This window comes from Mustela nivalis, assembly GCF_964662115.1.
Source record: "Mustela nivalis genome assembly, chromosome: 8".
NCBI classification, from domain to species: domain Eukaryota; kingdom Metazoa; phylum Chordata; class Mammalia; order Carnivora; family Mustelidae; genus Mustela; species Mustela nivalis.
The window spans coordinates 50,175,101-50,201,687 of record NC_139027.1 but is presented as its reverse complement, the minus strand read 5'-3'; the positions used below and the strand labels follow the sequence as shown (position 1 = coordinate 50,201,687).

The 26,587-nt window shown below is 49.3% G+C and overlaps 3 protein-coding genes across 11 annotated transcripts in view; 2 read left to right on the top strand and 1 right to left on the bottom strand.

The window, feature by feature from the left end:
• Positions 1-8,172, bottom strand: part of RAB11FIP5 (RAB11 family interacting protein 5) — a 117,468-nt gene extending 109,296 nt beyond the window's left edge. For 2 of the 6 annotated variants that reach the window (XM_082745579.1, XM_082745582.1), the window contains exon 1: positions 7,844-7,905. The gene's annotated coding sequence lies outside the window, so the exon portion shown is untranslated. Of the gene's footprint in view, positions 1-7,839 lie in introns of all 6 variants that reach the window. The other 4 variants (XM_082745578.1, XM_082745577.1, XM_082745580.1 and 1 more) reach the window with 4 other exon arrangements.
• On the top strand, positions 6,743-12,573 carry NOTO (notochord homeobox). 4 transcript variants are annotated; one of them, XM_082745595.1, is made up of 4 exons: positions 6,743-7,937; positions 9,166-9,356; positions 11,597-12,080; positions 12,122-12,573. In XM_082745595.1, exons 1-3 carry the CDS (start codon positions 7,562-7,564, stop codon positions 11,753-11,755), a joined length of 726 nt encoding a protein of 241 aa, XP_082601721.1. In that variant the 5' UTR covers positions 6,743-7,561; the 3' UTR covers positions 11,756-12,080; positions 12,122-12,573. The 4 variants fall into 4 exon arrangements, with proteins under 4 accessions (XP_082601721.1, XP_082601719.1, XP_082601720.1 ...); XM_082745593.1 differs by having other exon boundaries at positions 9,133-9,356; XM_082745596.1 differs by having other exon boundaries at positions 6,744-7,937; positions 9,258-9,356.
• Positions 12,574-14,119: 1,546 nt separating this feature from the next.
• Positions 14,120-26,128, top strand: SMYD5 (SMYD family member 5). The gene is made up of 13 exons (XM_082743983.1): positions 14,120-14,250; positions 18,171-18,279; positions 19,067-19,206; positions 19,658-19,779; positions 20,145-20,214; positions 20,802-20,906; positions 21,729-21,791; positions 22,018-22,088; positions 22,385-22,491; positions 22,870-22,926; positions 23,780-23,874; positions 24,450-24,520; positions 24,619-26,128. Exons 1-13 carry the CDS (start codon positions 14,155-14,157, stop codon positions 24,764-24,766), a joined length of 1,254 nt encoding a protein of 417 aa, XP_082600109.1. The 5' UTR covers positions 14,120-14,154; the 3' UTR covers positions 24,767-26,128.
• The last annotated feature ends 459 nt before the right edge of the window (positions 26,129-26,587 follow it).

Here is a 26,587-nt window from a genome sequence, read left to right as displayed (position 1 = left end):
TAAAAGTCTTTTTAAAAAATTAAAAATAAATGTTTGGTAGAATTCACCAGTGAAGCCATCAGGTCCAGAGCTTTTCTTTGTTGGAAGGTTTCTGATTACTGATTCAATCTCCTTACCAGTTATATAGGTCTATTCCAATTTTCTATTTCTCTGTGATTTCTATTTCTCTGTGATTTTATTCTAGTGTTGGTAGGTTTTTGTTTTAAGAACTTGTCCATTTCATCTAGGTTATCCAACTTCTTGACATACAATTGTTCATTGTTTTTTCTCATAATCCTTTTAATTTATATAAAATTAGTAGCAATAAAAAAATTAGTAGCAATATCCCACCTTCATTTCTGGATTTAGTAATTTGAGTCTTCTATTTTCTTCTTAGTCTATCTAGCTAATTGTTTGGCAATTTTGTTGATCTTTTTGAAGAATTGACTTTTGGTTTCATTACATTTCACTATTGTTTTTCAATATTTCATTTATCTCTGTTTTAGTCTTTATTATTTCCTTCCTTCTATTATCTTTGGTTTTAGTTTATTCTTATTTTTCTAGTTCCTTAAGTGGTAAAATTAGGTTATTGATTTGAGATCTTTCTTGATTTTTTTTTTAAGCTTTATTTACTTAAGAGAGAGAGAGAGAGTATCAGTGGGGGGGGCAGAGGAGAGGAGAGAGAATCTCAAGCTGATTTGGCACTGAGTGTGGAGCCCAACATGGGGTTCCATCTCACAATCCTGAGATCACGATGTGAGCCTTAACCGACTGTACCATCTAAGTGCCCCAAAGATCTTTCTTGTTTTTGAATGAAGTACATATAACCATAAATATCCCCCATAATAGCACTTTCACTGATTCCCCTGAGGTTTGGTATGTTGTGTTTCTTTTTTTTTTTTTTTCAGAGTTTATTCATTTATTTGACAGAGAAAGACACAAGAGAGGGAACACAAGCAGGGAGAGTGGGAGAGGGAGAAGCAGGCTTCCCACCAAGCAGGGAGCCTAATGCAGGGCTAGATCCCAGGACCCTGGGATCATGACCTGAGCTGAAGGCAGACCCTTAACAACTGAGCCACCCGGGTGCCCCAGTTGTGTTTCAACTTTGTTTATCTCTAAGTATGTTCTTATATCTCTTGTGACTTCCTTTTTGATCTATTGTTTAAAAGTGTGTTATTTAATTTAAACAATTTGGTGAATTTTCCATTTTCCCTTTTGTTATTGGTTTCTAATTTTATCCCCTTGTGGTTGGAGGAGAAGATTTGTATGGGATCTAACTTTTAAAATCCATTGAGACTTAATGTGTGGCCTAACAAATAGTCTATCCTAGAAAATGTCCCATGGGCACTGGAGAAACAATGTGTATTCTGTTGTTGGCTAGAGTGTTCTGTATATGTCTGTCAGATTTAACAATTTTATTCTGCTAAGTCATCTATTTCCCTACTTACCTTCTGTCTGGTTGTTCCATCCATATTGTGAGTAGGGTACTGAAATCTCCAACTTTTGGTGTAAAACTGTATTTCTCCCTTCAATTCTTTCAGTTTTTGCTTCATATCTTATGATGGTCTATCATTAGGTACAAAACTATTTGTGTTAAAACTCTTGCTATACTGAAATTTTATTGATATATAATGTCCTTCTTTGTCTCTTCTAACCTTTTTTGATTTAAATTCTATTTTGTCTGATATTAGTATATCCATACCTGCTCTTGTGGTTACTATTTGCATGGAAAATCTTTTTCCATTGTTTCACTTCCAAACTGTTTGTGACTTTGGACCTCCACTGATTCTTTTATAAACATAATATAGTTGGATCATTTGCTTTTACCCATCTTAAACCTCTGCCCTTTTTCCCCCCACATATACAATAATACTTTTATCTTTAGGCACCAGGCCAAAGTGACAGCAAAAGTGAAGAGCAGTTAGCAAAAGACTGTAGGTACTTCTTTACCCGTACCCTTTGGAAGAAGCCTTTTCCAAGGCTGCACTGTTTCAAGGCTTTTATTTGTCATTTTATTTTTTTGTAAAGATGTATTTATTGGGGCACCTGGGTGGCTCAGTGGGTTAAGCCTCTGCCTTCGGCTCAGGTCATGATCTCAGGGTCCTGGGATTGAGCCCCATGTTGGGCTCTCTGCTCAGTGGGGAGCCTTCTTCCCTCCACCTTCCCCCCACCCCCACTTACCTCTTTGCCTACTTGTGATCTCTCTGTCAAATAATAAATAAAATCCTTTTAAAAAGATGTATTTATTCATTTGAGAGAAAGAAAGAAAGAGGCACCTGGGTGGCTCAGTGGGTTAAAGCCTCTGCCTTTGGCTCTGGTCCTGATCCCAGAGTGCTGGGACCCAGCCCTATGTTGGGCTCTCTGCTCAGCAGGAAGCCTGCTTTCTCTTCCTCTCTCTCTGCCTGCCTCTCTGCTTACTTGTGATTTCTGTCAAATGAATTTAAAAAAAAAATTTTTTTTAGAAAAAAAAAAAAGAAAGAAAGAGCTCTTATGGAGGGGAGGGGCAGAGGGATGTAATCCATTTACATGTAATGTAAATCCATTTACATTTAAAGTAATTATGAATAAGGTAGGACTGACTTCTATCATTGTGTTCTGTGTTTTCTATATGCCTTACAACTTTTGTCCCTCATTTCCAACACTACTATCTTATTTTGTATTTGGTTTTATTAGTGAAATGTTTAAATTCATTTCTCATTCTCATTTTCAGACAGACTCTGTGCCAAGTGCATAGCTGAGGTAAGGCTCAATCCCACAACCATGAGTTCACGACCTGAGCTGTAACCAAGAACTGGTCTCTTAACCCACTGAGCCACACAGGCATTCCTAAGTCATTTTAAAACTAAGGTTCAGTTCCCCTGGCATATATATGGATGGACACATGTATATGACTTCAACCTATTTCTATTCTCTCTGAAGGACATAACTAGATTAATTTCAAAGTTGGCCTTTGATAATTAGTATTATGTTCATACATGAAGTACAGCACATTAATAGATCATTGTATCAAAGGGGATTTATGAATCTTAACCAAGAAGGGAGATCTTAAGAAGAAATGCTCACGTGAACCTTTCCTCCCTATATAGTACCTACCCCCCTTAATAAAAAAAAAAAAAAAAAGTTGATTTTTGTCCAGTTGGACATGGTAGACCATATTCAGTGGAATGTATCTGACTACCCTTGGGAAAAAACAAAGAAGTTCTTTCTCATCAGATGGGATATACGCTCTGTCTTTTGATTGGAGAGTTTAATCCATTTACATTTAAAGTAATTACCAATAAGGATGGATTGACTTCTGCATTGTGTTCTGTGTTTTCTATATGCCTTATAGATTTTGTCCCTCATTTCCAACACTACTATCTTATGTTTGGTTTTATTTGCGAAATGTTTAAATTTATTTCTCATTTCCTTTTATGTATATTCCATAACTACTTTCTTTATGGTTACCATGAGGATTACAGTTAACTCATAAAGTTATAACATTCTAATTTGAATTTATATCAGCTTAACTTCAATAGTATAACAAAAACTCTGCTTCTTTACAATTTTGTCTCCATCTCTTTCAGTTGTTGATACCACAAAATTACATCTTTATGCATTGTGTGCCCCAAAACATAAATATTTTAAATACATTAGTTTCTTAAATTATGTAGAAAACAAGATTTGGAGTTACAAACCAAAATTACAAAAGTTACTAGCTTTTACATAAAATAATTGTTTTTTTCTTTAAATGTATTTATGTCTTAAATCATGTAGGAAAGAAAAAGTACAGGTACAAACCACTGTTACAATTAACTTTTAAATTTTTGTGCTCTTTAATCAATCAATACTTTCCTTTATAGCTTCCGATTTTGACTCATCCTTTAAAAATCTTTTCCCTAACACCTACACAAAAATAAATTCCAGACCTAAAAGTAAAAGCTAAAATTAAAAAAAAAAAAAAAAACTAAAATAACAAAGAATTAAAAAAACAGTAACAGGAGAACATCTTCATAATTGGGGCAGACAAAGTTTTCTTTTAAAGGACACAAAAACAGATCATTAAATTTTATTAAAATTAGCAATTTTTGTTCATAAAAAAAACCCAACAATAAAAGAATGAAAAGGCAGTCCACAGAATGGGACAAGATATTTGCTTCTCTGTTTATTGCAACAAGGATCTTGATCCCAAAATATCTATATCTATCTATATGTAAATCATCTCACAAAGAAAGAGAGATAGTAACCCAACGCAAAAATAAGCAAACTACTTGAACAGGCAACTTCACATAAAAGAGGATATCCAAATGGTTGATAAGTTTGTGAAAAGAAGCTGAACATAAACAGTATTCAGGGAATAAATGCAAATTAAAACCACATTTTGCTAAACTCCCAAAGCTAGCAAATTTGTTAACCATCTCTTGTTCTATTTACTTATGTTTAAATTGGGAATATTAATGTCTGTCCTCAGGAATTTAAAGTCTGAGAAGGATTAAGTGAAATAACAGAAAACAGATAACTATGTACTGAAATACAGTGAATTATGTACTGAAACTCCAGAGCTAGAGGGGCACCTGGGTGGCTCAGTCAGTTATGAGTCTGCTTTTGGCTCAGGTCATGATCCCAGCATCCTGGGATGGAGCCCATTTCAGGCTCCCTGCTTAGCAGGAGAGTCTGTTTCTCCCTCTTCCTCTCACTCTGCCCCTGCTCATGGGCTCTCTCTCTTTCTCTCTCTCTCTCTCAAATAAATAAATAAAATCTTTTTAAAAAAGAAAAGAAAAAAGAAAATCCTGAGCTGGAGACACAGTGACTATGTTCTTTACCAAAAAATCAACAAAAATAGACTTAAAATGTTCTTGAGCCTGGGGCACCTGGGTGGCTCAGTGGGTTAGGCCTCTGCCTTCAGTTCGGGTCATGGTCTCAGGGTCCTGGGTTCGAGCCCTGCATCAGGCTCTCTGCTCAGTGGAAAGCCTGCTTCCCCCTCTCTCTCTGCCTGCCTCTCTGCCTGCTTGTAATCTCTCTGTCAAATAAATAAATAAAATCTATTTTAAAAAATGCTCTGAGCCTTCCACCTTATAAGTTTTATCTTGCTCTTTGTCAACTCCTTCTAATTCCAGGGTGCTTGCTGCTGCCAAATTAGCTCATTTTGAATCTCAGTGCATAAAGTGACACAGACCAGACACTTTACCTTGGTTTATAAATCTGTCCCCATACTTTCACTGAACCCTTTCAAGAAGCCTAGCTCATCTACCAATCTAAATAGCCTCTCTCCTCCCCAAAATGGTTACCATTTAGCTAAAAACACAATCTCATTTAATCCTTGTAACAGTCCCATCAGGTGAGTATTATTTTCTTACCCAAGAGATCGTTCCCAATTTACAAGAAATTGGAGGCTTGGAGTGAATAATTCACTTATCTGAAGGTACAGAAATGTTCAGTGACAAAGTTGAGACTTAAAGATAGGTTTATCCTATTCCAAAATCTACATCTTCTATCACTGTGCTCCACTGACCACCAACACCACACGCTGTTATTGTCTTTGAAGAGGTGGGTGCTCAAGTCCCTCCTCATAGGCATGCTGTTGGTATCTTGACACTGCCATCTGTTGGGGGGGGATCCTCAGGGTAGCACAGCCCCACACTCTTAGAGGAAAATCTCCTTAAAAAAAAAATATGTTGGTGCGCCTGGGTGGCTCAGTGGGTTAAGCCGCTGCCTTCGGCTCAGGTCATGATCTCAGGGTCCTGGGATCGAGTCCCGCATCAGGCTCTCTGCTCAGCAGGGAGCCTGCTTCCCTCTCTCTCTCTCTGCCTGCCTCTCTGACTACTTGTGATTTCTCTCTGTCAAATAAATAAATAAAAATCTTTAAAAAAAAAATATGTTGGGGCACCTGAGTGGCTCAGTCTGTTAGGTGTCTGCCTTTGGCGGGGGTCATGGTGTCAGGGTCCTGGGATCCATCCTCACATCCTGCTCCCTGCTCTGCAGGGAGTCTGCTTCTCCCTCTCCCTGCCACTCCCCCTGCTTGTGCTCTCTCTCACACTCTCTATCTCTCTCTCAAATAAGTGGATAAAATCTTAAAAAAAAAAAAAAGAAAGAAAGAAAAGAAAGAAAAAGAAATATGTTGAGAAATGGAATGGTGTGTGTAGGATTTGGGAGTCAACTTTCACTTAATCCCCCAGTGGGTCTGACTTCAGGTAAGTAAGAGCTCCTCTTCTGAGTTTGCCTCCCACCCACACCCCTTCCCCAGAATGGTCAATTGGTGTCTCCTCATCTCTGACCCAGCACCCCCTGGCCAGACCACAGTAATCCTAGACATGGGACTAGCTGGGCCAGCCACTGATGATCTCACCCACAATCTCAGATTCCAGGCTGCCTGGGGAGCTGTCCAGAAGGTTGGGCAAGTATTTGCTGAAATGGGAAGGAAGGCAGGGCAGGAGGCTGCTTTACTTTAGCAAGGTTCCTCTAGTCCCTACCTGGCAGAGCAGACATGGGCACCTTGTGTCCCAAACAGCTAATGTCTACTGACAATGGCATGGAACTGCCCTTGACATGACTGAGTAGTTTCAATGTTAGCCATCAGTTTCAGGAGGCAGAACGGCAATAGGAGCCTCAGAACCAAGAATCCCTCTGAGCGCCACAATCCCAGCCTAATGTTCCTCATGCACCAAGCCAATTCTAAAACCTTCACATGGATTAACTCATGTAATCCACACAGCAACTCCACAAGGCAGCTACTAGTATCTCCCATTTAAGAGGTAAGGAAATACAAACAGTAACTTGTAGTTTGCTCAAGAACAACAGCTGGTAAGTACTGATTATTCATCCAAAAAGCAGGGATACAAATGCCGGCCCTAAACCTACATAACTCAAGGAGTTTTGTACACAACTTCTATGCACTGGTGATAAAGACTATTTCTTAAGCTGAAACCATTATAGTTTTTTCCCTTCCACCTTTTGGGATAGAGGAAAGATTTTTTTCCAGTGGGACCCAGGTAATGTGGGTGCAGAAAGTTCCTGGAAAAATCCAAAAAGAAACTGGTAACCATGGCGGTGGCTCCAGGCAGGGGAAACTGAGTGGCTGGGAAGCCGGATGGGAAATTTACTTTGTTTATCAAGATATTTAAATTAAATAAAACTTTTTTTTTTTTTTAAGGTCTGCTTAGTCCCAGTTGAATCTGGCTGGGGCTTCTGCTTCAAAGATGGCGCAAGGATAAGGCCAGGCCTGAAGGCGCTCAGGGGTCGGGTAGCTCGCCCAGAATCACCAGGGAGCCACAGCGAGCTCAGGGTCCTTTCCCGACCACACCAGGATGGGCATCATCAAACGCGGAGGGAGGGAGGGAGTGCCCACCTTGACTTGCCGCGCGCGCGGACTCCGGAGGGTCGGGCCCCGCAGGGCGCCGGAGGCCCACCCTGGGCGGCTGGAGGAAAAGGCCGGCCCCCCGCCCCGCCCCGCCAAATTTAAGAGCCCTAGCCCAGCGCTTGGGCCGTTACTGACCGACGAGTCTCCCTCATCGTGGGGTACTCCCCCTCGCCTCTCGCACTCCCCGCACGGCCGCCCACAGGCCCTGGCTCCGCTCCCTGGGCCCGATCCGGCGGGGGCCGCGCCATGCCCAGCCCGGTGCCGCGAGGCCGCCGGCCGCCCACTCCCCCCGGCGCTCGGGACCAGCCCCCGCTCTCTGGCGATCCCCCTGCGCCCCAGCGCCGCCCGGCCGGCCCAGGCACACCCCGCGGTCCCGGGCGCCTCGAGTCGTCCTTCTCCGTCGAGGCCATCCTGGCCAGGCCCGCCCGCCGCGCGCCCACCGCCTCCCAGCCGGCCGTTCCGCCCCGCGCCGCCGCGACGCTCGGCACCGCTCCCTCCCGGGTTCCCGCGACGTGGCTGCCCACCTACCTGGGCGTGGGTCTCCACCAGCCGTGCCCCCAGCCGCCGGGGCCGGGGCTCCGCGTGCCTCACTTCTGCTGCCTGCAGGGCCTGGGCGTCACAGGTACGAGGTGCCCCGGCGCAGCGACCTGGGGACTGGGCGGGGCGGCTGGAGCGCGGCAGCCGCGGCAGCGAGCACAGGATAGAGCAGTCCCTGAGTTTGAGAACCGCGCACGGCCGTAGTGGGAAGGGGGCCTATGACCCTTGACCTTGCCGTGGAATCCGAGGCCAGAGACAGGGACTGGCCTCCAGACGGCCGCCGCGCACGCTAGCTGCTGAGCGGGCAGGAAGTGTGTGTGAGCGCGGGGGCGGAGGGGGAAGTGCGGGTGAGTCCCACGCGGCCTCGGAAGACCCGGCCAGGGCCACAGCGTCCCCCCAGAAGGGGTTTGTAAAGTCTCTCGCCCCCTCGACACCCCCTGCGGGAAGGCTTGATAGCGCCACAGCAGCTGTCTTCCCAAAGGAACGGCCCTTTCTTAGCTGGGAGAAGCGGCTGCTGCGGTGGTGAGGTCCAGCGAGGAGCTGACCAATTCCCAGACCCCCGTGGCGTCCCTCACAGCTCCCGTCTGTGGAGCTTAGGCTCCACACTTAAGTGCTCCATACAGAAGTACATATGCGTAGAGCGCTCTTAGATGGGGCTGATGTCTTGCATCCCAGTGAGAATGTAAATATTGACCTAACTAACGTTCTCCTCTAGCCCTAACAGCCACCTCCAGGAGCTTTCGCCCTTTTTTGGCAATCTGATTCATGCTTCCTCACCTCCCCTTGAGGAAAACAGGAGCCAAGTTAGTGCAAGCCTTGTCAACTGGTGCCAAAATGGATGTAACCATCTGAGTTGGTGCCCACTCCCTGGGAGCTCTCCGTTCTGCATTTCCACCCCACCCCCCTTCCAGGCTCTCAAAACCTATCCAAATTCACGGCCACGGCAGGGGAGTGACCTGCGTGCAGAGCTCCAAACCCAGTTGCCCTAACTTCCTCAGGCAGCTGAGCTCTGAGTTGCAGTTTACTGCTTTATATTACAGTGATCTCATTTTCAAGTTAGTTTTTGTATAGTTACTACACTGATACAGTTCAAACTTCAAAAAATGTTTACTAAGAGGGAGAAGAGTTTCCCTTAACATTCCTGTCCCCCAGTCACCTGGGGGTGGGGTTAACCCCACCCCACAAGCCGCCAATGATTCCAAGTCTCTTTATTCTTCCAGAGGTATTTTATGAATATTTTGTGTGTGTGTGTGTGTGTGTGTGTACACGTGTGTACATAGGCTCTTTAGGCTTAGAGCTGACTCACTGCTCAGGCCTCTGGGGTACCCCAGACTGGGCTCCAACAGAGGAACTCCAGGACACTGAGAGACCCCAAAAGAGGGTTCGGACTATGTTTAACTTGAAGCAGCTGGAAGAGTTGGAGAATGTGTTTACAAAGCAGCACAATCTTGTGGGGAAGAAGAGAGCTCAGCTGGCAGCCCAGCTCAACCTTACCGAGAACCAGGTAGGAGCAGGGGCTCCTGCAAGCCCAGGGCTGTACCTGGGGGTGGGCTCTGCTCTCCAGAAGGCCCTGAGTGAGGTTGTTGGGAAGACCTGGGCCTTATTCCTCTCTGCCAGGCCACGGTGGTGGTGGTGGGGGGGGTGATGGGACAGGATGGGACCACACGCCCTAATCACTGGTACACTCCCTACATGAATGAGGAAAACAGTCCCACAGGAAAACATATTATGGGAACAACACCCATTAATCTAGATATTGACCTAGAACTTTATGTTTCCACATTTAAAAAGGAGCTGATGGGGCACCTGGGTGGCTCAGTGGATTAAGGCCTCTGCCTTCAGCTCAGGTCATGATCCCAGGGTCCTGGGATCGAGCCCCGCATCGGGCTCTCTGCCCAGTGAGGAGCCTGCTTCCTCCTTTCTCCTCTCTCTGCCTGTCTCTCTGCCTACTTGTGATCTCTGTCTGTCAAATAAATAAAATCTTTAAAAAAAAAAAAAGGAGCTGACAGTGAAATTAAGTATGTTCAAGGAACTAAATATTTAAAATAAGAATAACCCTTCACTTGACCTCCATATCCCCCTCCAGCTACTACACCGTTTTTCTGCTTTTATCATAGGCAGACTTGCCAAGAACTTGTGACAGTCAGTCTCTCTACGTCCTCACTTCCCAACTACGTAACTCATTCCAATATGAATTTTCCCCTCCCATTCCATCAGAACTTCTCCTCAAAGTCTCTCCATGTTGTCAAAGTCAGCAGCTGTTTTCCTTTCATCTAACTCCCCACTTAATACAATTGACTGCTCCTTCTCTTACTGACACACATACTTCTCTTGGCTTTTGGACACCGCATTCTTAGTTTTCCAGGTCTCTAGCCACTTTTCTGTCATCTCTGTAGGGTACTCTTCTCTTTGTGACCTCATATTTGCCCTCTGCCCCCCCCATCTCATTTAATCCCATGGTTTTAAATATATAAGCTAACAATTCCCAGGTTTGTATCTTCGCCCATCTTATTGTTTTCTCACTTGTGCACCAACCTACCTTCTTGAGGTCTCCATTTAGATGTCTCCTAGGACAGGCATTGCAAATTTAAGTCTAAACCTCAATTCTTGACTTTATTTCTTTCCAGATCTGTTCCTCTCCCTACTCATGGCCCCACCATCCATCCAGTTGGTCAAAATATCAAGTCCTCTTAGATTCCCCCTCTCCTGTTTCCAGTCCATCAGCAAGCCTTGTCACCTGTACCTCCAAAATACAACTGGGATCGCTTTACTTTTCTCCATTGCCCCTAGTTCATCCTGGTCCCAGCTCTATTTGGATTATCACAGTAGTCTGCCAGCTGTGTCTCTGCCTCTCCTTTCATCCATTCTTTACAAAGCAGCCAGATATGCAATTCACTTGAGCAAACAGGACTATGTCACATCCCACTTAAAAGCCTCGAAGCTGGGGCACCTGAGTGGCTGGCTCAGTGGGTTAAGCCTCTGCCTTCAGCTCGGGTCATGGTCTCAAGGTCCTGGGATCAAGCCCTGCATTGGGTTCTCTGCTCAACAGGGAGCCTGCTTCCCTGCTCCCTCTCTGCTTGCTGCTCTGCCTACTTGTGATCTCTCTCTGTGTGTCAAATGAATAAAAATAAAATCTTTAAAAAAATAAAAAGCCTTAAAGCTGATATTCCTTACCCACAGCCTCCATGGTATTAGGTGATCTGGCCCCTGCTGCCTTCTCCCACTGTCTCTTCACTTCCCCATCTCTCACTCCCAGATCCTTCAGCCATGCTCTCCTCCTTTCTGGTGCTCAAACACCCCAAGCTTTCCTACAGGTCATCTCCTGATCCAGCCTGCTTTTCTCTGTCCTCATTAAACTGGCCTCTTATCCTTTGAGCCTCAGCTTAAGTGCTGGTTCCTCGGGGAGGTTCAAACGACCATTTGTGTTTGGTTTTGTTTCCATTTTTGTTGTATGTCTCTCTGGTCTGTGAGTTCCATGAGGTCAGGGACTATACCTCTATTGCTCACCACATATCACCATCACCTAGGATGGTGCCTAGCATATAATAGGAGCTCAATAAATATTTGTTGGATAAACAAATGGTGCCTAAAATTATAGAGAAGGGTGTTTTGAAGGAAATGCTCCCGTTAGAAGGAAGAGCGAATATGAGAGCAGAATGTGAGAGCAGTAGGCACCAAGGAATGGGGGAAACCATGGGAACTGCTGGTCACATTCTAATCTCTGACCATTGCCTTTGATTATAGGTGAGGGTCTGGTTCCAAAACCGCAGGGTCAAGTACCAGAAGCAGCAAAGGCTGAAGCTGCCCGTTGTGTCTGCCATGGCTGCCTCCCAAGACGAACCCTCCAGCAGCTCTGACAACAGCAACCAGAGAGAAGACCCTGAGTCAGGAATGGAAAGCTGAGGACTGGGACAGAAGCTCAACCTGGGCTGTCTGGGCTAGTTTTTCTTGGGGGCACTCACTGGAACTACTGAGCCTTTTTTCTTCATCTGTATAATGGGTGCATTGACAACTTCATCCTCCCAGCACTGACAGGATGTCTGTAAAGTTGTTACAGGGTGCCAGGCCCAAGCAAGTATGTGGGGCAATGTGTGGTGTTTACACCAGCACTGACCTCTCCACAGATTAATCTTTTCCTGGTCTGGCTATGGAGAAGGGGCCTCCTTGAATCAGTGTCTGGGCCTTAGAAGTCTCTTGCCCACCAGAGATGGTGGAGTTGAGAGCAAAGGTGAGGGAAAGGTAAACCATTTAGCCTACTTCCCTTCAAAGAGTTTCCCAAAGTTTTCTTGTTCTTGTCTGAACTGTCACCATTTTCAGGAGCTCAGCCCCAGCTCCCTGCTTAGGACCAGACATGCTACCCTGACCACCATATTTTTCCCTCTAGCTACCCATCTTGCCCCCTCTCCATCATTACATAAAATAGAGCAGTTTGGCTCTGCCTTTGCCAAGGTAGGCATTTTGTCACAAACTCTGCTGTATTTCCATGAGATGGTTATAATTTCTCCCCCTTCAAGACCCTAACTCATGGGGCGCCTGGATGGCTCAGTGGGTTAAGCCTCTGCCTTCGGCTCAGGTTGTGATCCCAGGGTCCTGGGATCAAGCCCCGCATTGGGCTCTCTGCTCAGCAGGGAGTCTGCTTCCTCCTCTCTCTCTGCCTGACTCTCCATCTACTTGTGATCTCTATCTGTCAAATAAATAAAATCTTTAAAAAAAAAAAAAAAGACCCTAACTCGTGGTTCCATTTCCTTCCCAGGAAGCTCCTCAGTTTCTAAGAAGCATGCTGATAGCCTGCTCTTGTTAGCCCAGTCACCAGCACAGAAGTGATTTCTTTAGTGCTCTACATTCCTGAGCAGAGGGTGTTGATAGAAAATCTAGAATGGCCTCTGGGTACTGAGGTGAACAAGTGAAAGAGGCGTGCCCTGCCACCTAGTGGTGGGAGAATGCATGGTCCCCACTGCTGTCTGCGGGAGAGAAGACAGGGAGAAGAGGTTGTCTTGGAAAAACCAAATGCCTCCAACTGGTAGTAGACCATCCTCTCCTAGACACCAGGCCACAGACTTGAGGGAGGCCAGGGTCCAGCTTCAAGAGCCCCTCTTCCTGTCTTCAGGGAAATCCTAATGCCGGACCCAAAGTCCACTCTGTTAATCAAAGGGATCCAGCTGCATCTGCCTCTTCCAGCACCTGCTTCTTCAATTGACTCATTTAAAAAAAAAAAAAAAATAGGGTGCCTGGGTGGCTCAGTCTTTAAGCGTCTGCCTTTGGCTCAGGTCATGATCCCAGAGTCCTGGAATCAAGCCCCACATCAGGTTTCCTGCTCATCGGGAAACCTGCTCCTCCCTCTCCCACTTCCCTTGCTTGTGTTCCCTCTCTCGCTGTGTCTCTCTCTGTCAAATGAATAAATAAAATCTTTAAAAATATAGATTATTTAAAAAATAAAAGACTTAACCTATTCAGCAGTTACTGGGCTCTCCCCAATCCCTGATGTCACCATACCATAACAGATGTAAACAATGTGTTTTTCAAGGAGCACAGCATCCATTGCAGGACAAGGAAACGAGGCAAGGAAACAGTGGTCAGCCTTGGCTGTGGGAACAGATGCTATACGTCCATGGCATCAGGCTTTTGGGGTCCTGAATGAAAGAACAGGCCCCTCTCCTGTTCCCAAGACAATGTGCATATGCACACTCCTGCATACAATTTCAGGGGTCCTCAGACCTGAGGTGCACCGTGTACCACCTTCCACCACCCCTAGGCTGCAAGGTGCCTATGCCCCTGAAGGGGCTGAGAGAAGCACAAGTCCAGCTTGAAGGCCCAAGGAAGGGGGAATTCTTGCACCCGAGCGAGTAGGATGGACACGTGCAGTAAGCTAGTCCCTCCTTTCAGGTAGATCAGAGAGGGTAGAGGTCGGCTGACTGCTGCCCACCCCCGCTCTCCGCTAGGTCTAAAGAGCGCTTGACTCTAAACGGGCCAATGGGTGGACAGAGACAACAGAGCACATAAACACGAACGGCACACAGATACATCAAAACTATACACACACCCATACGCTAGGATACACAGGTATGTACGAAGACACAGACGAAAAACCAAACAGATGTAAAACACAAAGGCAGACCCAGCTACATCCAGCCACCGAACCAATCGACCTAAACACGTAGATTAAAGGGATCTAAGTCCGCACGTACACCCTAGAGCGTAAACCCGAGGTCCTCGGACACACACACCGGGGGCGGGGCCGGAGAGGGGCGGGGCCTCCCAGGTCGAGGCGGGGTCAAGGGTCATGAGGCGGAGGCGCGCCCAAGATGGCGGCCTCCATGTGCGACGTGTTCTCTTTCTGCGTGGGCGTGGCAGGTAGGGCCCGGGTCGCCGTGGAAGTCCGCTTCGTAAGCAGCGCTAAGGTGAGGACAAGGCGGACTCTCCGGGAGCCCCCTACCCTGTCCGACCTTGGAGACAGCCCCACGGGATTCAGGGCCCGGAGCAGAAGCTCCTCTGCCGCTCGGACTCTGCGGCTCCGTCCCTACTCGCGGCCCGGGGGTTCCCTGTCTGTCCCCGCGCGCAGGCTTCCGGGGAGGTCACGCGGTGGACCCGGGGCTCCGAAGTCTCCGTGCGCGCGCGCCCCCTTCCCGCGGGACCCGGTGCGCCAGCCCGGGGCTCTGCTCCTGTAGCTCCGGGCGGGGCCGAGGCGGGTGGCGCCGGGCTTTTCCGGCCAGGCTAGTGGGGGGAACTTCGCTGCTGAGCCCCAGGTACGGTGGGCGGGGATATGCTGAGCAGAGGAAATTTAGGTATAAAAAAGCGTGGGTCCTCAGGGAACTTTCTGAGTGAGATTTGGAAATGGGTGTGGAGGGAGGCCAAGACCCTTCACGAAAGGCCTTGGAATGCTAAGGAATTTGGAAACTGAGCTCTAAACCCGTCGCCCGTTTGAAGCGTTTTGACAGAGAAATGCCATGATTTTGTTATGTTATTGTGTTTCAAAAGTTACTTGTAGAAAAATGCATGTGAGGAAAGAGAAGGCAAAAATCACTCATAATTCTATGCTTGTGCAAATATGTGGATATTAAAATTATAATTTTTGCAATCGCTTTTTGATGCAGTAGTGAATCAACATCAATAAACCTGTTTCTAAATAGGTCAACCAACTACTTATTTATGGACTTTTATATTTTATTTTATTTTTCATCCTGAGGTCCGAAGTCTTGCAGCTCAATTTCTGTGCACACATCCTTTTGTTCTCCCTAGCAGAGTATTTTCTTTCCAAATTAACTTTGCCCTATGATATGTGCAAAATGGTATGGCTTTGTTTTCATTTACATTTCTTTGTTTACTGAGGAGGTTGAATAATTTATCATGTGTAATGGCTATGTGTATCCCCAGTCCCTGCCCAAGATGTCAGCCTTCTCTAGTTATCAACCTTCTGCTCTTCAGAGCCCCAACCTTCCATTGACTTCTTCCCACTCCAGATGCACCTGGAGCGTTCCTCTCCTTCCGTGATAAAGCAGCTCCCCTATATTCTTGACCTCCTCAGCCGCTCACATCTTTGTCTGCACACAGGCCTCTGGTGTTCTTGATCAGCTCATAGTTTGATGGTGTCTAGGTTCCATCACTCCTAGCACACGGAGATAGTCACCTTCGCCTTCACTGCACAGCCTCTCTCTCATCCCCTCCTCTCTTCCGTTCTTCCTCTAACATCATCACATCAGCCGCTCTACTTGCCCAGTTGTCCTGTCCTAGCCTTCTATCAAACCCCACCTCTGGAAGAATGTGTTGGCCAGCCTCTCCATGCCCACATCTGATCTGCAGCTGGAGAAAATCACATACCCACTTAGACATGGTGACAAGATAGATTATCCCAGGCTTTTTGCATCTGTACTCATCAAGTGAGATTGCTTATGAGGTTTTTTTCTTTGTGCTCTCTTCCTCCGGTTACTGCATCAGAGTTACACTTGTTTTTTGGTAAAATGGAGATGCTTTCCATTTTTTCCTCTGTTACTTAGTAGTTTAAATAGCATGAGAATTACTTATTCTTTGGCTTGAGAGAGGTGGCTCATGAACCATATGGACTAGGGGCCTCACATGGGGGTTGTTTTTTTACTATTTTCTCTGTTGCTTCTCTGGATATTGGCAGGAGCGAGCTTTCAAAAATTTAGCAACTACTCTGCCAGGGACAGGACCAATCAGAACATGATAGTGTCTGACCAAAGAGGATGGATGCCAACCAGAATGCTGTACAGGTGCAGGTCAGCCAGATATTGGCACTGCTTCTTTGTCTAGGCTTTCTTCCTTTTGTTTTCTGTTTGTTTGTTTGTTTGTTTGTTTTTTAAAATTTTATTTATTTGTCAGAGAAAGAGTTAGAGAGCACAAGCAGGGGGAGCGTGAGCCAGAGGTAACATTTGGCAGAGCAGGGAGCAGGCTGCCCTCCCCAAGCAAGGAGCTCCACATGGGACCCTGGGATCATGACCTGAGCCAAAGGCAAATACCCAACCAACTGAGCCACCCAGGTGTCCCTAGGCTTTCTTCCTTTTGAATTTGGTTCTGGTAATTTCTATGTTCCTAGAATATTACCCATGTAGTAAAGCTTTTAAAATTTACAGTCTTTTTCCTAAAACTTAACTTTTCAAATTAGAGCCATCTTTGCAAGTTTCTGGCCCTCTCATTCAGGCTCACTTCTCTCCAAGCCTCTTGGTAATATTAATAAAAGCTGCTTTTCTTAAAACACTGTTTTATGTTTGGGGGATGAACGGTTTCATAAAGAAACCAGCTCCGATTCTGTTCTCATTGTTTTGATTACTAAATACTTTCTGCATTGGGCCTTCAGAAAGAGAGAGAAAGACATCGTTATTTACCCAGTGTTGAGATTTGAGATTGTCAACGATAATGTGGGTCTGTGTTCATCTCCCTTTGTCCCATAGAGGAAGACCATCTTTTCATTTTGCTAGATTGGGTCCGGCCCTGAAAGGCTTGAAGGTGGGGTTCCAAGAAGACAACCAAGGATGCATCAACGACTTTAGCCAGAGGTTTCATGCTAGCTGTCCCACTCTGCTGTTAGAGCTATTTAAGTTGTTCAGGGTTGTGATCTGTAGCTCATGGGTTGCTCAGAGCCATCCTGGTCTACACATCCCTGCTCCTCTGAGTTTGGGAGGTGCTGCTTTCTAGCCACAGTGCCAGTGCTAGAAGTAAACAGGGAGCTACCTGAGAGGCCATATGATGGGACATTTACTGCTGCATCAGTCCGTCGGTTCTTGCCTTCCTCTTCCTTCCCTCCTTCCCTCCTTCCCTTTCTCTCTCTCTCTCTCCCTTTCTTTCTTTCTTACTTTCTCTTTTGGTGACAATTCAGTGCAGTTCAGGGCGGCACCCTTCTTCTCTAAGTGAACGGTGGGAGTAAGTGCCCCACAGGGCCAGTAACTGCCTGGGTCCCAAAGCCGTTTTCTGTGTCCCTCTGCATCTCCTTCATGTCTTACATGATGTGCACAGTGCTTTAGACCAGAGTTCCAGACTTTAACGTGCACACTAATCACCTGGGCATCCTGTTAAAATGCATATTCTCCTTCAGCAAGTCTTTTGGAGGGGGTTGAGATTCTGCATTTCTAACAGTCTCCCAGATGACGCCATGCTGCCTGTCTGTCACGTCACTTTGAGTAGTAAGGAGCTAAAGCTCATAAGGTACATTCACCTGGGCTGAGGTGTGTCATGGAAACTACCTGGTAGGTACTACGATAATACCTTTCATATACAAAACAGATGCAAAGAAATGAAGCACTTGGCTCATTTCACAGCAGGTGGTATTAGGGCTCGGAATCATCATTCCTTTCAGTATAACACTGAGAACTGGTTGGGTCCTGTGAGTGTCCCATGGACCAGAGAAATGCAGCACATTCTCCCCCAAACTAGGGCTCCCTCTTCTGTGGCATAGGAGTCCTCTGCAGCTCTGAGCAGCAGCATCACTGCCAGGGTCCTGGAGGGCCACATGGGTGACACCAAGAAGATTGTCCTGTCATTACCAGCTCCTGGTACAGGAGCCTCAGTGCGCTTCCAGCCATTCCAAAAATTCTCCTCCTCTGGCTGACATGGTGGCACCCTCCCCATCCTAGTCCTTCTGCTCTGACCAGGCTGAAAGAAGTGGGACTGAAAGTAGGTCAGAGCTGCATTTCCAGAGGAGGTAGTTATGGAGGGCACTGACCATGCTCCGTGAACCCTCCCAAGGTAGAGAGGCCTCTCCTGAGAGGAGGGTGTGTGGGAGGTGATGCTGGGCAGCCCTCCGGGAACCCTTGGAGCTAGGTCTTCTCTCTCCCTATGATCATCCTATTCCTTCTCTCCCTGGTAGGGTAAGGGGCTGTTTGCCACTCAACTGATCCGGAAGGGGGAGACCATCTTTGTAGAACGGCCTCTGGTGGCCGCACAGTTTCTCTGGAATGCACTTTATCGCTACCGAGGTGAGCACATCTCATCCACTCCTCGTGGCTGCTGGGCCCAGCTGCTGTTGTGCATGGAAGACAGCTACGTTAGCTGATGTCTCTGGGACTTCAGGCGTTGGGAGAGAAGTTCATCTTCCCTTGGAGAGCCATGCCTGAGAACCATGCTTGTCTCTAGCTTCAGGGCATTTGGGACTGGGGGTGAGCGGTGGAGGGGCTCTTCCAGCCTGCTCCCTGTTGGGGGTGGGGAGGACTGTTGCTCAGGTGGAACTCAGTCTGAGTCAGAGTATAAGGGCCTGGGTGTCATGCTGAAGGTCTCTGTGCTAACGTGCCTCCCTGCACCAAGAGGAGGCCACAGGCCCTTTGATCAAAACAGGTGGAGTTAGGCATCAGAAGCAGGTAGGATGCCCTTAGCTTTTCCAGCCACGTGCTTTCTTTACACTTTTCTTAGGCTAGAGACAAACATGAAAGGAGGGTCAGCTGGCTGCCGAATGTGGAGAAAGCACAGTCTGGGGGATAGGAGAGAAGCTCCACAGATTAAGTCACATTGGGAAGGGCAGAGTGCCTGACAGGAGGGGTGGGACTCCAGAGAGGGAAGAAAACCAGTCTGCCCTGGAATGCATGTGAAAGCATTCACTCGTTCTGTTCTGTAATACAGTCATTCATTTACTTACTTCCCAAATGTTTGCTGAGCACCTGCTGTGTGCCAGCCACTATTGTTAGCCCTAGGGATACTGCTGTGAACGAGACAGAACATGGCCCCTGGTATAAAGACGCGCGCGTTTTCCTGTGTGGCTCTTTTCCTCAGCCTGTGACCACTGCCTTCGGGCACTGGAGAAGGCGGAGGAGAATGCTCAGAGGCTGACAGGAAAGCCAGGCCAGGTTCTGCCTCACCCCGAGCTGTGTGCCGTGCGCAAGGACCTCCACCAGAACTGTCCGCACTGTCAGGTAAGCAGCCCCCGGAATTGCACCTGGGGGTGGGGGAGAGGCCTTAGCTGCAGTCCTCTGCGAGGAGATAGGAATGACAACAGACCTGCTGAGGGCCCCAGCGAGCCATGATGGAGGGGAAGAGCGTCAGAAGGCTCCATTCCTGTTCCAGCTTTGTCCTCCCTGTCCCAGTCCCACCGTCTAGAAAATAGAAAATGGGAACTTGCCCTCTTCCCAGCAGCCTAGCAGGGGCTCTTCCTCTGTCTGAAAGCTCCCTCCTTCCCATTGTTTTACAAGCCTGGGTGCCCCTCTCACATGCTCCGGGTCTCCGTGTGCTTTCGGCCCTCGTGATGCCACTGAGCTACTGCTCAGGCTGCTCGGAGAAGTTAGCGGAGGCGAGTAGCCTGGAGGGCTATCTGCGCCTCACCCCGTGGCCAGATCCTGGGGTGCTGACGTCGCCCCACTCCACCAGGTGATGTACTGCAGTGCAGAATGTCGGCTGGCGGCTGCTGAGCAGTATCATCAGGTCCTGTGCCCAGGGCCCTCCCAGGATGACCCCCTGCACCCTCTCAATAAGCTGCAGGAAGCCTGGAGGTAGGTAGCACTTCATCTCTTCCCCCTTTTATCTTCCCTCTTTGCCTGAGATGAGCAGATATAGTCATCTTTCTTAAACTTACCATCCCCCAGGTTTTTCCTCCATCTCGGGGTTAAACTGAGGTCACATCACCTTCCATGTGACTCCCCAGTCCCATTGTCCTCAGCATTTTACACACTCCCAGGAAGAGCCCCATGGTGCCCATAGAGATGTGAAGTCCTGCCCACGTCCTTGCCAGTGACTTCCTCTCTTTGGTTATAAATGGAGTCGGCAGGAAGGATTCTCTGTGGCAGTCAGCCTGGACTTCCCTGCACGCAGCTACCGCGGAGGGAATTTCAGGCCATATCCTTTTCTTTCTCCCCAGGAGTGTTCACTACCCCCCTGAGACGGCAAGCATCATGTTGATGGCCCGGATGGTGGCCACGGTGAAGCAGGTGAGCCCACCCAGCCCTCCCAGGGCAGCCAGTTCTGATCTCGTTTGCCTCTTGGCCTCAGTCACCACCCCCGCAACCTCGAGACCCTGCCTTGGATGCAGAGCTCCGCCTGGGCTGTGGAAACATCAGGAGCAGCTACCTACAGCTCCGGCAAGAGACTCTGATCTGGGAGAGGGCGTCCTGTTCGGCAGCAGGTCACACACTCAGCTTCTAGGCGCCACTTTCTCAAGATCGTGCCTTACGTGTCAAGTGAGAGGAGCCACTCCAACCCCTTCTGCTAACACTGAAGCTTCTCAGCCTCATCATCCTGTTTCTTCAAGTGGTGTTGAACCGGCTAGCCTGGCCCAGCTGGGGAGAAGGTTGGGTGTGGGTGTGGCACGGAGGAAGTCCCCAGGCCGAGAAGGGTCTACAGAGAACCTCCTGTGTGCTGGTGTTTCCCTAATGGCAGGGGCCTCAGAGTCATAGGCTACCCTCCCGCCTGGGCACAAGCAGCAGCAAGGAGGCAGGCATCCTGGAGTCCACATATGCACATGCATACACACACGGGCATAGTGAATGTGACTCTGAAGTATATTTGTTCACTGCAGGCCAAGGATAAAGATCGTTGGATCAGGCTCTTCTCCCAGTTCTGTAATAAAACAGCCAACGAGGAGGAGGAAATTGTCCACAAACTCCTGGGGGACAAATTCAAGGTCAGTCTTCTCCTGAGATCCCCCCACCCGCAACAGCCTTGGATGGTTCTGTGGCTGTCTGATGGGAGCTCCACATTTGGTCCCTTCCCAGCCCCAGGAAGAGGTTAGAACCTGGGGCCAAAAATCTATTTAGAGGGCCTATATTCCTGCTACTATTTCACCTTGTGACCTAACACAGACCAAGAGTTGAGAAGTGGGGTGATGAGAGAGGAAGGAGGGGTTGGGTGCCCTGACAAAGTTAGGCAGAATCTCATGATAGGATAGCAGTGGGCAAGTCAGTTATAATGGAAAACAGAGGGTTGGGGGTCCACATAGTGAGGGAGCAGCGTGAAACAGGAGGATTTTAGCTGCCGATGTGCTGAGTACTTATTCCCACCCAAAGATTACACATTCTCACCGAGGACAGCCAACTTCCATGCAGGAGCTCCCTAAAGGTACAGGCAGGGCTTAAAGGGAGCTGGGGGGGCCTCCATTCATTCTGAGGAGAGGAGATAGGGAGTCAGGCTGGGCCAGAGACTAGGTTAGGGAGCCTGGAAGATGACAGTGAGGACAGACTTTCCAAGCCACGTTGCCTCAGCCCTCCTGGTACAATCGCTGTAGGATAGGGAGGAATTTGGGGTTCGCCCCCCTAAGTTGGAACAATTCACCAGACTGCCAAAGTTCTTTACAAATAAAGACTCTGTGGGCTTCCTTTGCCTTTAGGGAAAGCTCTTCCATGAGCTGGCCCTTTTTTCCTACCCTCTCCTGGTCTTCTGGGGCCTGTCTGGGTGCTCATGGCAAATCCCCAGGGATGCACATCTCTCCCTGCTTCCCCCAAACCAGGGCCAGCTGGAACTTCTACGGAGACTCTTCACAGAGGCCCTCTATGAGGAGGCGCTCAGCCAGGTGAGCGCGGGCGGGGCGGCGGGGCAGGGAACCAATGGCTCTTTACTCATTCCAGCTCTCTGGGAGCAACCCGGTCAGCACCTCCTACTCGGAGAGCTAAGCCAGAGCTGACCTGGTATGAAGTTGGGATGGGACTGACTCAGAGAAGACTTCCTGAATAGAGAGTTGTGTCAGGAAGAAAAGCGAGTGGCTGGAACCTGAGCATTCATTTTTCTTCTCCCCACAGTGGTTTACTCCAGATGGATTCCGGTCTCTCTTTGCTCTTGTTGGGACCAATGGCCAAGGAATTGGGACCAGGTTAGGAGAGAACATTCCAAAGCTATTGAACTTGTCCCTTAGGGCTGGAAGGTAGCACACCTCCTTTCAGGATTAGGATGGGGTAAAGTATGATTCTGTGGCCGGAGAGCGGGACTGGAGGCAGGGGTGGGAGTCAGAAGACTGAGGTGTTAGAATTTGCTCTTGGTAGCCTTGGTCTTTTGGGGAAGATGGGCCCGTGCCCTGAAGAAGGAAGTGGGCTTAACTTGCCTAGAGGTGGAGAGCCCTGTGAGCTGGGCCTGCTCCTCTCCAACCGTGGATGCCTGGGACCCCCCCAGCTCCCTGAGCCAGTGGGTCCATGCCTGTGATGCTCTGGAGCTGAAGCCTCAGGACCGAGAGCAGCTGGACGCCTTCATTGACCAGCTGTACAAGGACATCGAGGCAGGTTGGTGAGATGGAGCCTTAGTCTCACCCAACCTCAGATGCCCCCCAGTCAGACACATAGCCTTCTGAGGGAGTTCTGACCGAATAGTTGGGGAAGATAATCCCTGTGTGCCTATGGGAAGCTTCAGATCCATCCGTAGGACACATAGATAAGCCATGACTCTGAGATCCATACAGAGGCTCGATGCTGGGGGTGGGGGTGCTGGACAAGTGTGGTGATACCATTTACAGAAAAGCTCATGTCTCCAAGAAGCAAGTTCAGATGAACTGGTAGTAGCCAAGTGGTAAGATAGCAGAGCCAGTGCCTGTCCTTACAAGCCTAGTTTCATTCCCCCCAGTAAAATGGGTAGAATAACATCTGCAATTTACTGTCTTACAGCCACTGGCGAGTTTCTTAACTGTGAAGGATCTGGCCTCTTTGTGCTTCAGAGCTGCTGTGAGTCCTGGCATTGAGGAGGGGTGGCCCTGGTAGGCTGGTGGAGAGGAGTCTGAGAGCAGGATTAGGTCTGAGTTTCCTTGGGGATTCTCCTGGGCCTTTTTGTTCCATCATTTTCTCATTCATTCATACCCTGGACTTAATATATGTGTATATATAAAACCTTCCAGTGGGCCAGGCCCTGTGCTAAGGCAGGATGCAAGAGTTCTGATTCTTGCAAACAGAAGACTCGGTTTCGCACCGCCACTGCCCTGCCGGGTTTCAGATCGGGGGGGAGTGTTGTAAGAGCCTGGGAGGTCCTCAGGCTCCTGGGAGGGAGCTCAGGCTGGAAGCTGAGGCTCAATAGCCCCGGACAGAGAGGGGCAAAGCCAGCTCACAGAATTGTCTTTTCCAGATCTCACCCTCTCCCCCTGGGTTTCCTCACTGTGAGCACCCCCTCCCAGGACGTGGGCCACTCTGCCCCCAGACTAGGCTTGCAGAGGGTCTGGTTCAGCTGTTCCCAGATGCCCAGTAGCAGACAGGACTGAGTTAAGGGGTCCGGCCTGGGCAGGTGTTCCTTTCACAGCCCTGTCCCTCCCTCTGCAGGATACTGGAAACAACTGAGAATCAAGCTGCCCAGTGCTGAGGACAGCAGGGGCAGTGACGGCAGGTGGGAGGCGGTGTGAAGTGGGAGTGCATTTGTGCCTGTGCTCTGGGGTCTTCAGGAAAGAGCACTGGACAGGGAGTTGGGAAACTTGGGTGCCAAGACCTGCACAGCTGTAGCAGCGATGAGAGAACAAGGAAGGATGGGAGCTCTGCCAGGCTGTTATTTTTGTTAGTCAGCAGTCCTTATGACTTGCCTCTCATGACCCAGGTAACCACAGCTGTGTCCCCAATGCAGAGACCTCCTTCCCAGAAAACAACTTCCTTTTGCATGTCACTGCCTTGGAGGATATCAAGCCAGGAGAGGTGAGGGGGCTGGGAGCTGTAGGGCAGGGGCTGGGGGGTGGGGGAGCAGTGGGCCTTGCAAGTTTCCCCTTGGTACTGGGAGCAACAGTGGCTAGAGCCCCAAGTTCAGGCTGTTTGGTTGAGTCCTCACATGCCCCAGGGTGGGAGTCTTTTTACCCATGATTATGTTCTAACCCCACCCTACCCCCCAATTCTTCAAAAAATAACCAGAAAGCCTCAGAGCAGTGACTTGAGACGTAACTAGATGCCCAGCTTCTTCCTAGCCACCTTTTGGTCAACAAATGCACAGCTTCTAAGAAAGCCAGATATGACTCTTCGTGGCTTGGGCTGTGGGGGTATGTGTGCGCTTGGGGGCTGTTAGTACAGTGCATGGAGCCTGGCTGAGTCTTCTTCCAGAGCAGGTGGCACTGTGTCAAGATTACTTCTGACCCCAGCCACAGACCATAGCCACTGAGTGCCCATAGCCGTGGCCTGAGGCCAACCACAGTCCCCTCTCCTCGGCCAGTGGTTGGGGAGGCCCCAAGCCCATCTAAGAGAGAGCAGCTGTCTGACCCCTCCTCTTCTCTGCCCTCCAGGAAATCTGTATCAGCTACTTAGACTGCTGTCAGCGGGAGCGCAGCCGCCACAGCCGCCACAAGATCCTCAGGTGTCAGCTGGGGATGTGGTGGGTGGCCAGGCTCCGGGAGGCTCTGTCCTGGTGGCCTCCCGACTGCACCCTCACCACCCTCCCCCCATCCCCTGCAGAGAGAACTATCTGTTTGTCTGTTCCTGCCCCAAATGCCTGGCAGAGGCTGATGAACCCAACGTGACCTCGGAGGAGGAGGAAGAGGAAGAGGAGGAGGAAGGAGAGCCAGAAGATGCGGAGCTAGGCGATGAGATGACTGATGTGTGACATCACCCCAGACCCTGCAGGAAAAGGGGGCCTTCCCCCAGAGGGGAGGCTTGGAAGGAGCTCCCCACTCTCCTTGCCTGCTATCCTCCCACTCCACCCCCCGCCCGTTCCAGCTCTGTTTCTGCCAGAGGGTAGGACAGAGGCCGGACCCTAGGCCCTAGGCACTCACCTCCCACCAGACCTCATGCCCTGGACACTGCTGCTGAGGGGCTCAGGCTCTGCGCTGTCACTGAGCCTCTCAGAACTGTCCCCGCACAACACACACACACATGCGCACACACATGCACACACTCTCCAGGTGTAGCAGCTGCAGCCAAGGTCAGGCCGTAACAGTGTCTCTTGCCCCCGGCCCCGCTTACCTGTCCACCTGAGGCTTCACCCCTTTCAACCTGCTACAGAGGGGGTAACAAAGTGGCCATCTGAGGACGGCCTGACTGCACTGATGTGACAAGAGAGGGGTTGAGCTGCCTCCACCTTCTTCCCCACCTCCCACTGTTAAAGCTGCTAAGGCAACTGCCTCCTGCTAGCACTGCTGGGAGAGGCAGGAAGGAGCAGCCTGGCCTCCAGGCCTCCAGAGCATCTCCCCTGAGGCTTTGTGCCCTGGACACTGGACCAAGGGGATACTTCCTTCTGCCCACCTCCTCATGTCCTTATTTCGACTTCTGGGGGAGTGGAGATTAACCCCTTCCCCAGACTCCGGAATCTCTGTACCTTGTGCCTTGCTTCTCGGGCCCTGGCACAGTGGCTGGCCACATGGGGTATGCAGGAGGCCTCTGCCTCCCTCAGGAGGGGATCCTCCCTCAGCATGTGGGGGATCATCACCCCTTCCTCACACTCTTTCCCACCGAGGACTCCAGCAGCTTGGCTGACACTGGGGCACAACAGGCCTGTGCTCCTTAATTTTGGATGCCCAAAAGGCTTCCCTGGGACCAGTTTAACATGGGTCAGTGAGGGGCTCTCCTGGCCTTGATCTCTATCTTTGGGGTCTCCAGAGAGGAACATTGAAGTCTTCCAGAAACCTAGAGGAGCTGGGCTAGATATTCTGACTTAAGCCCTGCCTGTGTCACCCTCCCATCTCCCCCCAGTTAGCACCACCCCTCACTCTTGGGTTGGATGCTCTGAGAATTACAGACCATCACTTGCAATTTCTTTGCCTGCCTACCTTCCTGGCGGGCCTGCCACCACCCCTGCTGAGGGATCTCTGAGAGGGCAGGTGCCCACCCCATAGGCTGTCCTAGATCATGAGTCAGGTGGTGCCCCACCTGTGTGGCCTCTTGGGCTCTTACTCCTTCATAGCAGCCAGCACCCCCCTCCCGCCCCTGCCTGCCCACTGTTTCCAATAAAGTGTGAGTGGTGACAGGCCTCTGCAGGAATGCTTTGTGGAGAATGACTTGACAAGCTGCCTGGGGCCCATAGCAGTCACTGAGGTGGTGCAGAGGCACGCAGTGTAGACCAGGTGATGGCAGAGAGGGGAGCCACAGCTCCTCAGCTTGGGCTCCTCTCTGCACTGTCTGCCCACGCTCTGCTTTACACGTTTCCAAATGCCAATAGCCCAGGTCTTCTGTGGTCTAGTGTGGATCCCCAGGACCAGGTTATCACAGGAGTCTTCTCAGGGGACTGACCTATGGCTTCCTGAGTTCTTGAGCAGGAAGCAGGCTTTATCAGGATCCAAGGTTGGTGGTAGCCTAAGCACAGGTCCTGAAGGACCTTGGTTAAGTCATTTACCCTCTGGGGGACTCAGTTTCCTACCCCTCAAAATAAGGGCATGGGACCAGATGAGTAGGAAGGCCCCTCCCGCCCATGTGCTCTTACTCTAGGACA

What these genes read in the sequence shown, in the direction of transcription:
- NOTO (XM_082745593.1), top strand. Translation starts at nt 7,562, where the DNA reads ATGCCCAGCCCGGTGCCGCGAGGCCGCCGGCCGCCCACTCCCCCCGGC. An exon ending in GCAGGGCCTGGGCGTCACAG is followed by an intron (nt 7,938 to 9,132) that starts GTACGAGGTGCC and finishes GTGTGTACATAG; the next exon opens with GCTCTTTAGGCTTAGAGCTG. An exon ending in TCAACCTTACCGAGAACCAG is followed by an intron (nt 9,357 to 11,596) that starts GTAGGAGCAGGG and finishes CTTTGATTATAG; the next exon opens with GTGAGGGTCTGGTTCCAAAA.
- SMYD5 (XM_082743983.1), top strand. Translation starts at nt 14,155, where the DNA reads ATGGCGGCCTCCATGTGCGACGTGTTCTCTTTCTGCGTGGGCGTGGCA. An exon ending in TGGTGGCCACGGTGAAGCAG is followed by an intron (nt 20,215 to 20,801) that starts GTGAGCCCACCC and finishes TGTTCACTGCAG; the next exon opens with GCCAAGGATAAAGATCGTTG. An exon ending in CTTTGTGCTTCAGAGCTGCT is followed by an intron (nt 22,927 to 23,779) that starts GTGAGTCCTGGC and finishes CTCATGACCCAG; the next exon opens with GTAACCACAGCTGTGTCCCC.